The sequence below is a fragment of the Salvia hispanica genome, chromosome 1 (genome assembly GCF_023119035.1).
Source record: "Salvia hispanica cultivar TCC Black 2014 chromosome 1, UniMelb_Shisp_WGS_1.0, whole genome shotgun sequence".
Taxonomy (NCBI): Eukaryota; Viridiplantae; Streptophyta; class Magnoliopsida; order Lamiales; family Lamiaceae; genus Salvia; species Salvia hispanica.
Window position 1 is genome coordinate 40,051,251 of NC_062965.1, and position 13,502 is coordinate 40,064,752.

The following is a 13,502-nucleotide window of genomic DNA, read 5'->3' on the forward strand; positions in this document are numbered from 1 at the left end:
GTCTACCCGGTTTAAGGATGATGGATTTAAGATAAACTAGTTACATTCTAAGCATCTAAGTCATTAGATTGCTAGAAAAAGAATGTTAAGTTTTCTTAAAGAATCCTACATCTACATCATACTTAGACACTTTAGAATTGAAAATTCCAAGAAAAGTTTTTACTTCTCTGGATGGAATTATCTTGTCTCTAGTCAAGTATTTTTCGACACTGAATGAGATCAAGAAGAATGAGACAAGTTATGTAATTGGAAGTCTCATGTATGCTATGATGTGAATTAAGTTAGATATTAGCTTTGTCGTTGGCATAGAAGCTTGATATCATATTAACCATGGCCAAGGACATTGGATCGGTAAAGAATATACTATAGTAATTGAAGAAGGCTAAACGGTATGCTCTAGTTTACCAGACATCTATGCTATGTCCTTTAGGTTACATTGACTCGATTTTATTATTGATCGATGATCGAGTTATCCTCTGACTATGTGTTCACGTTAGGAGTTGAAAACTGAGTCTTGAAGGAGTGTGATTACATCACAGGCTCTATCATGATAATTACAAGTGTGGTTTCATAGGAAACTACTAAGGTAGTTGTTCATCTCAGTAACTTTCTAATAGCTTTGACCGTTATTCTGAGTATGCCTATGAGTATTATATTTTATTATGGTTACTCTAGACATGTGTCTAACTCGAGGGAAATACGATCTGATAAAGCTAAGCAATCATATAGAGATGAAGTATGAAATTAATTAAGGAAAAAGTGCGCAACGTGACATTATGGTTACCAAGATATCATCAGAGAACAACCTGACAGAATTATTCACAAAATGCCTATATGGCAACATGTTTTACACATGAGGTGAAAAGTATGGTAGTTCGATATATCATGGTCCGAGACCTGCTTAGAGTATAAGTGGGAGAGTTTTGGCAGTGGGTATACTCGAAAGCATGATTTTGAGTATAAGTGGGAGATTGTTAGGATTGGTATACTGAAAAGCATATTTCGAGCATGTTGCACGGATATAATTGCTTGTATACAATAAATTCTACAATCCACTTTTAACCCAAGGCGAGAAGTAATTTTATCGCATTGATGTTTGCTTGTGCATTCATAAGATTTTCTCAAAAATTTAAATGTATATGAAGCAAACAAGTCTAATTTTTCTACATAGTAGACTGGTCGTGAACGATGTTCACAGAAGGTGACGCAGTCGGTCCTTTGTAGAAGAGAAATAGAATTTCACAACCTAGATAGGCTTTGGCTACCTATCGTGCAAGGTTGCAGTGTCAGTCCGCATGTTTCCTTACCTTAGGAAATAAACGACCTTGGTGTGGTATAGCCTTGAAGGATTTAACTGTTGAGATAAGTCTTTCTTGCTATTTACTGAAAGACGAGGTCTCGGTGATTGTTATTTCTTAATCTTTGTTGATATAAAATTGAGCATACTTTATGCACTACTTTGATTTATCAAATGATGCGGATTTTTCGCAATCCAAGAATCCTGATATCTTGGGTAGTGGTGATCAATGTCTAGAGGTGCTAGTATTGTTATTGCAATGAATCGTGTGCTGGGTGAGTCCAGTTTGATAATATCCTCAAGAGGTGTTCGAAAAAGGTTTTATTATTCAGAAACCCCATCGATTGGAATTTATTCCCGAATAATAAATAAAGATTTTGAACTAGACAACTCTTGGAAAAAGATATTAATTAATTAAAGTCAAATAGCAGACTTAAATTGATTAATGGATATTTATATCTTTAACACGAAAAATAATAAATTAAAGAGGTAAAGCCCGGATTACTCGTAATTTGGGATTGGATGGGCAGTCAATATTATTATACTATAGTGGATGATAATAATATTCTGTTTGGACTTGTATTAAATTGGGGCTCAATTTAATTAGTAAAAGTTCAACAGGTTTGGCCAAAATCCAACCTCCATGGATCCCTAATCTGGCTCATTATAACTCTATATAAAGGAGACTAAATAGAAGACTAATTTAATGAATTTTGATAATTAATTTCGTGCTCCCTCTCTCCAGAGCAGACGGAATTTTCCCTTCCCTTCTGTTGGGAATTCTGTCTTCTGTTTAGTCAAGCCCTTTTCGATTCTGACAAGCTTTGCCCACCCAAAGGTCAGATTCTGAGTTCGGGATACAGATTAGAAGATTCGTGGTCGAGTACGAAGATCTTCATGTGGAGAAGGAGCAAGCAATCGTCGATTCTTTGGAGAATCAGATCGGTAACCCTAATCCGTAGGAAATTCATGAATTAGGATTCTTATTCCTTGTTTGTTAATTATATGTGTTCTAGCGTGCAATTGATTGTTTATCATGTGATTAATTGATCCCATAATCGGTCAAATAGATCTGTAGATCTGATTTATTTGTTTATGCATGACTTTCGCTGTGCAAGGGGCACCAAACCCCAGCACAATGATCATAGGAAGCAAAGAGGCCATTATCACTATCAAAATGTTAGAGATGATTTTGTTCGACACATTACACTGAATAAGAAAAGGTCCATGATTTGACATCACCCTAGGTAAATTAGTGACTCTAGTTGTTGCAAACAAATCGAGCCATCCCGCCCCAATCAAGGCTCTACCCAGTCTTTCGAGGGTATTTCCTCTAGCCCATGTGAATTTTGCTCCATCTGCTGACAGTCACTTAAATCATTAGCAAAATCAATCATCTCTCTTGTTCTGTTTGTGCTGGAGATGGAGCCTTGTCTCTCCTCTTCCATGGTAGGCTCTCTAACTAAACAACAAGCTCCTTGAGCCTATACCACAATGGCAGTCTTCCTTCCCTAGAACACTTCCCATACACCACCGACAAATGAAGAGGTGTGAGGAGGGCATCTGTGGAGATATGAGCATGTAGAACTTGCTCTGAGACATCTCACACATCAATTTCCATCTCACTTTCCGCTAACAGCCAAATCTAACCATTTTCATTAACCCCATTATATTGGAGTCCAAAAATCTTACTAAAAAACTTTGGCGTATTTAGAATTGGTCTAATTTTAGTGGACACCTAAAATGGTACTCCCTCCGTCCCACTCCCTCCGTCCCACAAAAGATGTCACACTTGTGGGACGGCACGAGATTTTAGGAGGTTTTGTTTTGTGTGTTAAATGGAGAGAGAAAATATAATTTTTATATTTATGTGAGAGAGAACTTTTTCCAAAGAAGCAAATGTGACATCTTTTGTGGGACAAACTAAAAAGGAAAGTGTGACATCTTTTGTGGGACAGAGGGTGTAGTATTTTTTATGGATGGAGGTAGTAGTACTAGTTGATGCATTTTTTTTGGGAACATGATCTAAGAAATTGATATTTATAAATTTAATGAAAAGTGAATAAAGTATGAAAGAAAATAAAATATGAGAAAAAATAAAGAATAATGGAAGAGAGATGATAAAGTTTTTGCCAAAAAAAAATAATGAAACATATAGCTTGGAACAACCCAAAATAGAATATGAATCAAGTAGCTTGGGACGGAAGGAGTATTATTATTATATATTACAATAATATTGATGCTAATGAAATGATTCCTTTTATTCACTTATTTTGGAATAATACTAATTTTCATGGATATTTATGGAAATAATGGTTTTATAATGATATAAAAACTTAAGTGTAATTAAATAGATTTTACTATTATGATATTTATTTTGATTTGTAACATTAGTATTTGATACTTCTTCTCATAAATATAAAAAAAAATTCCATTTCATCCTCATCTAAAAATTGTTCAATTTTATTTTAAATAATTTTTTCTTTCAGATGAGATGAACCTTATTCTTCACTGGCAATACTCAAATTACTTTTCATTTCTATTTTTCTCATGCTTTATTGATAGAATATTTAAAACTTGTGCATCTCAAAAGTCTCTATTTTTTTAAAACTGGGTAGTATAAATGACCAAAACGCTAAAGTACTGGGAAGATGTTACAAACATCAGCTGAGAACTTACAGTCCTTTAAAACATAAATAATGCATTTAATTTGTATTGAAATGACAGTATATAACCTACCCACTTTGACATTAGTAGGTGTAGCTATTAAATGGTTTATTTATTACGAATAAGGAAGAAAAGAACGGCATCCTATTGACCATTCTCGGCTTCTCACGACAGTGAATAGCCCTAACATGCTAATGAAACAATTTAAGAAGTGAAATGATAGGTGAATTAGTGATGTCAATCGGATCACCTTATCAGGTGTTTAGGAAAAATCCTCTGTAACATCCCAAAATGGACCCAAGAAGAGAATCATAGTTTTCCGGTTATAATAGACAGTAAAATGAGATTTTTATGTTTAGGAATTTGCGTCGATATAAGAATAATTATTAGAAATGGTACATGGGTTTAAATTTAAATGATGAAACGATTAGAATCAAATTCGCCGATCGGGATTTGTCGATGATTATTTATCGACTTATTGAAAATTAATCAAATTGCTTGATCTAATTAATGATAATTATGTAGGATCTACGTAGTATTTAAAATTTAAGTATCATTAGTATGATTTAGATCGGGTTTAAGAAAGGAACTAGAGTTTAATTAAAGTTAGTGAAAGTAGTATACTAAAAGAAAAATAGTCATTTTACACCAAATAAATTAATTCCTTCCTCTATTTTTCAATATGACCGATCTATATGCATAAATAGGGAAGCAAAATGGTTATAGTTTAAGCCTAAAAATATAATGAATTATCTAGAAAGAATGAGATTGAAATGTTATTAATATGTTGCCATTTGTCACATACAAAAACCACATATTAAAATAATATTAGTAGCTACTACTCCCTCCGTCCCATAAAAATTGAGTCGTATTCCGTTTTAGTCCGTCCCAACAAAGTTGAGTCATTTCCTTTTTTAACAAAAGACAAAACATCTAATAACTCTTACTTTATTCCATCATTTCCTTTACTCTCTCTTATCTTTCCTACTTTTTTCATCTCTCCTATTTATTTAATATAAATTTTTAATCTCCGTGCCCAAAAGTTTTGTATCAAATTTTATGGGACGGAGGGAGTATATAAAATGGGAAGACTACTTTTCTTACACACATAAAAAAAAAAGAGGGAGAGCTCGGCCTCCATGGAGAAGAGGAAACCGTGAGCTTCATTCATGGTTGTTTCTACACCTCAATTCTTCATCTTTTCGATAATTCAATCGCGGATTCTCCAATAGTTCAAGTAAGCAACCTCCTTTCACCTTTTATTTGTCCAATTTCATCTTCGATTGAAAACGAGGGTTTAGATTCATATTCTTCCCCAATTCGAATTTAAGTAAAATTAGGTGTAAATTCAACGTTTGATGTCTTGTTAGTTTCCATAGCCTATTTTGAGGAGTGATTGTGAAATTGTTGGACTTGGTGTTTGAATGTAGGGATAACATAGAATTCTTCAATAGGGCTTTGGGAGCTTGCTTTCCTAATTTGATTTAGCTTGGGAATTTACTTGCATAATCTAAAGTTGGATTGTGACAAAAAGGTTTTTTTGGTAGAAGAAAACCTACGGCCGCCTATCCTTAAATGTGGAAGTTGATGATTTTTTTACATTCAAAGCATGTTGTAGTAAAGAAAGTAAAGAGACAGCCAGTGTGTCTTGTTCTGGCAGCGTATTTCGACTCCAGTTTGATCAAGTAAATAGCCTCATTTTCTTACCAAATTTTAAATGACCATAGCTTTATGTGTCTTCTGCCATGTCACCAAAATTCAACTTCATCCGAGTTCAAATGAATTTATAATGATTTCCGTAAGTAGACTGCCCTGATTTGCCGGGAAATGACATGGAGAAGGAGCATGAATAATGTGATTCATATGCCAAAGGCGTTTTGGATCGGGAGGTAGTATATCCTACAATAGGTTTAAAGATCTTGAATTAAGTTTTCGTTGTTTCATATAGAATATTGTGTTTTAATCGATGAAATAATATGTGATTTGTATACGTTGCTTATGTCGTGAAATATGTGAAATTTGGATGTTTGATAGTATTGAATGAGTTGGAATTTAATATGTTTTATTTGATATGGTATGGTATATAAATAGTTGTTGAGGTGTTCTGTTAGAGATTTTTGAATATAGTGTTGAGACGAAATGGAGTATACCTGACACTCTGTGCGTGTATGCCCCGTGCTTGAGTGCGCCTGTGGGTATAATTGGCATGCCATAGGACAGGAGCGCTGCATTATTTGTGATCACTCGTCTTCTAGATAACCGAAGCGAGGATCTTGTGATCTCTGATATCTGATTCTGATATGCACCCTCATGGTGATCTGTCTGTACCCTAAACGGGTGATCTGTGTGGAGTCCTCTCGAGGGAAAAATCCACTTCTGCATCTATTTCTGGATTCTAGTTCTGATCGGGTCCGCATCCGTCACCAAGCACTTAAGGGGCTATATTCGAATATGTGAAAATATTAGTGATTTGTCATCCGTATGTGCATTGATATTTGAATAAGATTGTAATGTATTCTTTGGATTTAATTCAATAATTGGTGTTGTTAGCTTATTTTTATTTTGTATTCTGTCTTATATATTTTATGAATGGATATGTGATACCCTGACTATGGGGTAAAGTTATTGAGATCAATGGTTAAATGGTTGTTGGTGTTGGTAAAGAATAAATATGTGTAGATCTGGTAAGTATATGTGTTAAATCTATGTGAGTGACGACATGTATACTATAACTGCATATTTCTAGATATTTTAATGAAGTGATGTATAATTATGATTTTGGTAAGTACCAGAGAATCAAGAGAGGATGATACAAGGGTCAGATGTATTGTTGTTTACTGTTTTAAAGTAAACATATGTATATGGATATAAGGATGTTGATTCTGGAGATAGAAATTCATGGTAATAAATTTTATATATATGTAGGTTGTATAACATTTATTCAACTCCGGAAATTATGCTCTAATGTTGTATATACTACAGGGCTTGTTGAAGCTCACTCCATTCTTATTTCCCCCTGCAGATTAGAGAAGCACACAAGTTCTTTTGTTGTACAGCTGCACAAGTCAAGTAAGGTCATTAGCCGCGCTTTATGTTTGGAAAATTCTATTTGATATGTTAGATGTGGCATGTATAGAAGATCTAATGTAGTATGGAAATTTTAATTACTTCGTTATATAGGTTTTAAAAATATATATACAGAATCTTAGAAACAGGTTTATGCTCTAGTTCTAGATATTATATAGCAGTTTTCCTATTTGCCAAATAAAGAAATACAAAATATCTATATATATAAAAAAGTAGGATTTTCTATCAATTCAAAATTAGTACCAAAATGGGACATTATTTTTCGATTATTAAGGTAATCGGGTAAGGGGTGTTTCATCCTCTCATGCCAATCCTCTCAAGCTGTAGACTAATTGGGCGTGAACTAATCGGATTGTGATTTTTTCGGGTTATAAATATTCAAGTCTAACCTTAAATGTTCAGTTTTTGGGCTAGCACAACAAGCTAATCGAGCTGCTACCAACAAAATTAACATATTCTAATGATAAAAATTAGTTACTATATTTATATGATATAAGAGCATCCACAATGGCGGCTAGCGCACCGGCTAGCCGATTCGCGTCGCTAGCCGAACCATTGGAATCGGCCAGCGCCTTTTCGGCGAGAAAATAGTCGAGTGCACGCCGATTTGCGAGCGCTGGCCGCCATTACAGCCTCGCGATCGGCGAGCAATCGGCCAGCGCAATTTTTTTTATTTTTTATTTTTGAAAATTTTTGAAACACTATATATACGCGATTTTAGTTTCATTTTCATTTACACCATTTGTATTAACGAGTTTTCTCTCTCTCTAAATTTCTATACAAGAGCAACATCGAGCGATGGACAACAACAACGAGTCCAGTCCGGCGACGAGCGGATCTAAGACCCACGGTACCCGTGGGGTTTGGATGGGGGCAGATGGGCGGCCAGATGGGCCAAAGGTACAACATGGACCGTCGGCAACAGTTGATGGGGTTATTGCGGGCGCGCAGGGGGGGATGCAGGGGTGGATGCCGGGCAACGCCGGGGTGGGGAGGTATGCCCCAGATGCCGCAGCAGATGCTACAATAGATGATAGGGATGATGCCAGTATGGCAGGGAGGGATGCAGCCCGGGATGCAGGGGTCTCCGGGGGGGACCACGGTCTATCGTCCCACTCTTGATTTTTTGACGGTTTCGTCTCACACGTCGACCCCAGTGGAGACGCAGTTCATTGGGGATGACCGTTTCTCATTACATGAGGTGGGGATCGATATCGGGGAGGCGGACACTGCCGTTCCAGTGGGGGGAGTAGAGGGGGGTCGTCGGGCCGCGCCGAAGGGGAAGAGCAAGGGGAAGAGCAAGGTGGTCGGCGAGTCGTCGCAACCGGCTGTTGACGACACCACCACACGGAGGAAGTGGACGAAAGAGGAGTACGTCGCCCTGGCCAAGGCGTGGTTGTCGGTTTGCGAACAACCAGCGGATCGTCAACATGTGGGCTAAGATTAGAGCAGCCTACAAGAGATACTGCCCGCACGGAAAGGACTACAGCGGGGAGGAGTGCCGGAAGGGGTGGGAACGCATCGGGGCCGCGGTCGGCCGATTTTCGGGGTTGTACGCCAACGCCCTCCGCATGATGAGTAGTGGGTAGGCTGAGGAGGACTGTCGAAAGATATCGGAGAGTCAGTTCCCCAAGCAGGGGGTTTATAGGGAGTTCACCTTCTGGAGGCTGCTATCTGGTGTTGAATGACTCCGAGAAGTTCCGGGGCGGGGTCGGCGCTGGGTGGCCGAAGAAGCAGAAGGCTGAACTATTCCGGTGATTACAGCGGCAGCGGCGGCGGTTCCCACGACCTCCCCCCGGATGCTTAGGAGTTTCCGTCCCCTCCATCGTTTGCTCGCTGCACTCGCCCGGTTGGCCAAAAGTGGGCGCAACGGGCAGCGAGGGGATCCTCCTCCCTATCGCCCCGGGAGGTCCAGTCGGCAGCACCCCCACCCGCATACACCTTCTCGCGTCAAAAAACGCGGGAGCAGATGTACAAGGTCTTCCAAGATTGGAGGGCCGCCATTGACCCCACAGAGAAGAGGTTTCTTCACTCGATGCTCGAAAGCATGCAGGTCGATTTAGATGCCGCGAGGGCACAGATGGGGGGCTCAGATGCCACTGATGTGGAGGTCCCGGGTGGCGGCGGCGAGGACAACGGCGACGGCGATGAGGAGTAGAGAGAGGCGGGGCTCGTGTGTGGAAGCTCGGTTTTTTTTATTTAAATGAAATGAATGAATTTTCCTGTATATGTCTCGTAAATTTAATTCCGTAATTTATCGTAAATTTAATTCCGTAAATGTAGTTGTTTTTGACTTATTTTTATTTCGGCTTGCCTGTGGCTGGCTTTAGGCTAGCCTATTTGATTAAAATGATGATGTGGCTGGTGGATTTTAAGTGCTGGTTACATGGCAGGGAGTAGACGTCACCAAACCGAACCGGCCCGTCCGAACCGGCTCGGAACCGTCACCGGCAGTTCGGAACCGTGAACCGAAACCGCGGTGGCGGTTCGGAACAGGATAGGAGTCGGCGGTTTAGGCGGGCCGGTTCAGGTTCACGAAAAATCAAGAACCGTAACCGCCGGTTCGGCGGTTCCGGTAGCTTTTCAAGGTTTAGGGTATAGGCATGCAGGCGTAGGCATGCCGACTAAGAGTATATATATATACTATCTATTTACATTTATAATTTATTGTTTTTTACTTCAACTTTTTTTATTTAAGTCTTTTGATTCTTTTGTAATTTCAATTTTCAACATTTGTATATGTAACATCGACATTCACATATCGTTCAAATTTGTATGATTGTATGATTGTTTCAATAAAATTCAAATTGTTCCAACTCCAATGTCGACTTCTACTCCATTTGTCAATTGTCATTCTCGTTTTATTTATTTATTCGATAGTACAAGACTACAACTACACCTACAACTCTACAATTAGTACTATACCGGAATAAAATTAAAAAATAAAAAATAAAAAAATTCGGCATTGAACCGGCGATCCAAACCGGAACCGCCCCGGAACCGTCTGGAAACCGCCGGTTTTGAACCGGCTTGGAACCGTGACTGAACCAGAACCGGAACTGGAACCGCCTGACCCTAGGCGCGCCGGTTCAGGTTCCATATTTTTTTGAACCGGAACCGCCGGTTTCGAACCGGGAACCGGCGGTTCATGAACCGTGGTGACGTCTAGCAGGGAGAGAGAGTGGTTGGCCTATGGCTGACCTATTGCCATTGTGGATGCTCTAAAACATTTAAGAAAAGTGAGGCGCGTCCCTCTTTGGGCCGTTCCAATTAACTTGATGCATTTCCTTTATAGGTAAAAAAAGTAACGTTTTATCTTTCTCTTACTTTACATCCCCCTATTTTTCTTTATACTTCTTTATCCCTTCTACTTTATTATCTCTCTTTTTAATCACTAAATATACTACCTAAAATCTTATGCTCAAAAGAAGCATCTCACTTATTGTGAGATTGTGAGATGGAGGGAGTGCAAACATTGTGTCTAAAAATATTTGTATCTTATGGGTCTCGTGACTTTCCTTTTGGACCGTGCGTTCGTTGATGCTACATTGGAGAACATCTATGTTCATCTGGAAAACTATAATCGATTTAAAGCCACATCATCCCAAATGGAATTGGGTACACTTTCTCTTTATGATTTACCTCTTTCTCTGTTTATAACGCTCTCTTCGTCCCATAAAAATATGTGTATTTGAAATAATACAAAAATCAATGCACAATTGGTAAATAAGAGAGAAAAAAAGAAGAATAGTTAAAATAGTGTTATTAGATGGTGGAACCCATACTATTATTAGTGTGTAATTAGTTGTAGCAGTGGGTTATAGTAGTATAAGTTGTAACTAAATTGATGTATATTAGTAATGAGTTTGTGACAACTTTCTTTAAATGGAAATGCTCATATTTTTTTGGGACGGATGAAAATGAAAAGTGTACATATTTTTATGGGACGGATAGAGTATTATCAATGTTTAAAGAATAATGTAATTAGTTACTCCCTCTGTTTCACAGTAATTGAGTCTTTTTTCTATTTCCGGAAGTTCCTTTGTAGTAGAGTCATTTCTCTATTTAGAAAAAAAGAACATTTTTTCCTCATTTACTTTATTCTCTTTCTTACTTTATTTTCTCTAATCTTCTCTCTTTCCTTCTCTATTATCTCTTCACTTAATGTACTCCCCCAGTCCTCCATTAATTGTCCATTTTGCAATTTTAGTTTGTCCCCTTTTAATTATTCACTTTCACTTTTTATCGTAAATGATAATAGGTCTTACATCCCACTTACTTATTCCACTCACATTATATTATACAATTAATATATAAAAGTGGAACCATTATTCCACTAACTTTTTCAACTCACTATCCTTTACATATCTTAAAACTCGTGCTGGAATCAAAGTGGACAATTATTGGGGAACAAAGAGTATTTAATATCTCTTTCTTATTATCCGTGCCACGAAATAAAAAGTGACTCTACTACTATAAAATTGAAGGATTAATTTTTATGGGACGGAGGAAATATTATACTCCCCAGTCTCAAGTTACTTGATTCGTATTCCATTTTGGGTTGTCCCAAGTTACTTGAGTCATTTCTTTTTTGGCTAAAAACAGAACATCTAATCACACTTACTTTATTATTTCTTTTACTTTACCCTCTCTCATCTCTCGTCTCTCTTACTTTATTCTCTATTCTACTTTATTTAATTCACTAAACACAACTTTCTTAAATCCTGTGAAGAAAAGAAACGCGTCAAGTAACGAGAGATGGAGGTAATAGGAAAAATTATTGTAATATGTAATTAGTTAAGTTTTTAATCCGACAATGGGATATTGTCGTGTTCCTCTGAGCATGTGACCTCAATAACTTCTACGTCGTACAATAATTAAGGAATTTATTGTGATTTAAATGCTATTGTCGATAGTACCGCCTTCGTAAAGACTAAGTAGGTGCACCTAATAGATTGTTCATTTACTGCGAAAGCCAAAGAAATGATCCGTACGTCCTAATAGCTATCCGTCATTTTATGGATTTTGGCCAAACTTGTCGAACCTCGGGCACAGGGACAGAACTAGAAAAACAAATTAGCCGGTACTGGAATTTTTTATATTATAAACAATATTAATAATATATATAAAATAATAATAATATTAAAATTTTAATCTATAATGTATATAATTCAATTTATATCTTTATTCAATTTATAAAAATTAAACTGGACTAAAAAAGAAAAATATGCAATCAAATTTAGAAGATACAGTATAATATTTTATTTGAAAGCCGAATGGAGATGTCATCCCTTCTTTAAAAATAAAAACTAAATTCTATTTCAGTATGTTTCTTAAAATTATGCACTTTTGATTTAATTGTTTTTATCTTTAATGAGGTAAGACATATTCACTGTACAAAATTTTTAATTTTTTTCCTCTCTTATTTTATTAATTTTGCATTAGAATTCATGCCCTTTTAAAAGTTAATATTTTTAAGGAATAGAGAGAGAATAAAAATCAACTTAAATGATGTATATTAGAGGTAATATAAATCTGTACACAGAAATATTATAATCAGATCTAATTTAGTTGTCGTAATTTAGTTATTATTTATCTTTAAATTTGATTTTATTTCTTTAATATAATAAAAAATAACTTAAATCTATATAATTGATGATTAAATCGATGGAGATTTTAATTGGTTTTGTTTTATATGTTAAATGGATAAATAAAAATAGTATTTCCTACGTTTTATAGTAGTGTAGTCATTTTGTCATTTTAGTACGTTCCATAGTTCATTTCTCTTTTTTAGTAAAAATTCAATACATTTTTCTTCTCACTAACTTTACTTTCTCTTACTTTATTCTCTCTTCATCTCTCCAACTTTTTATTTCCTACTTTATTCTTTCTTCACTCCACTCACTTGACACAATTTTTTTGAATCCCGTGGTGGAAAGAAATGTCTGCACTACTATGGAACGAAATAAAAATATAATATCATTGGTAGAACAAACTAAAACTAATGGAGTATATAAAAATACGACCCATTCTTCACTAACTTTTTCGATTAATCTCTATTATATTTCTTAAAACATGTGCCCGGTTAAAATGTGACAATTTTTAAGCGACAAATAGAGTAAATAAATATACATATGAATGACAGTTATTTTAACTCAAAGCGAATATGTAATTTGGTCATATCACTACCCAAAAAGAATGTCTAGGAACAGTTTTAAATGCAGATAAAAATGTTAATTTATGTTTGTCAATATATCACCGACGCTTAAGGAGATGTTTTCATTGTTGATGTACTAACTAAAATTATTAGGAGACGTAAATGGAAGTTTCTTAAATAAAAGATTAAAATAATATGTCACCAACTTAGGAACACTTAAGTGAAAACTATATCGCACATGTAAATCGCAATTGTTTATCAACCACGATTAATAATTATTAGTCGTTTTAAGTG

At 36.3% G+C, this 13,502-nt stretch overlaps 1 protein-coding gene across 1 annotated transcript; it reads left to right on the forward strand.

Annotated features, from left to right (window-relative positions):
• The first annotated feature begins 5,084 nt into the window (after positions 1-5,084).
• On the forward strand, positions 5,085-9,401 carry LOC125208050. The gene is made up of 4 exons (XM_048107960.1): positions 5,085-5,201; positions 5,771-5,853; positions 6,987-7,033; positions 7,836-9,401. The coding sequence occupies exons 2-4, from the start codon at positions 5,792-5,794 to the stop codon at positions 8,171-8,173; spliced, it is 447 nt and encodes a 148-aa protein (XP_047963917.1). The 5' UTR covers positions 5,085-5,201; positions 5,771-5,791; the 3' UTR covers positions 8,174-9,401.
• The last annotated feature ends 4,101 nt before the right edge of the window (positions 9,402-13,502 follow it).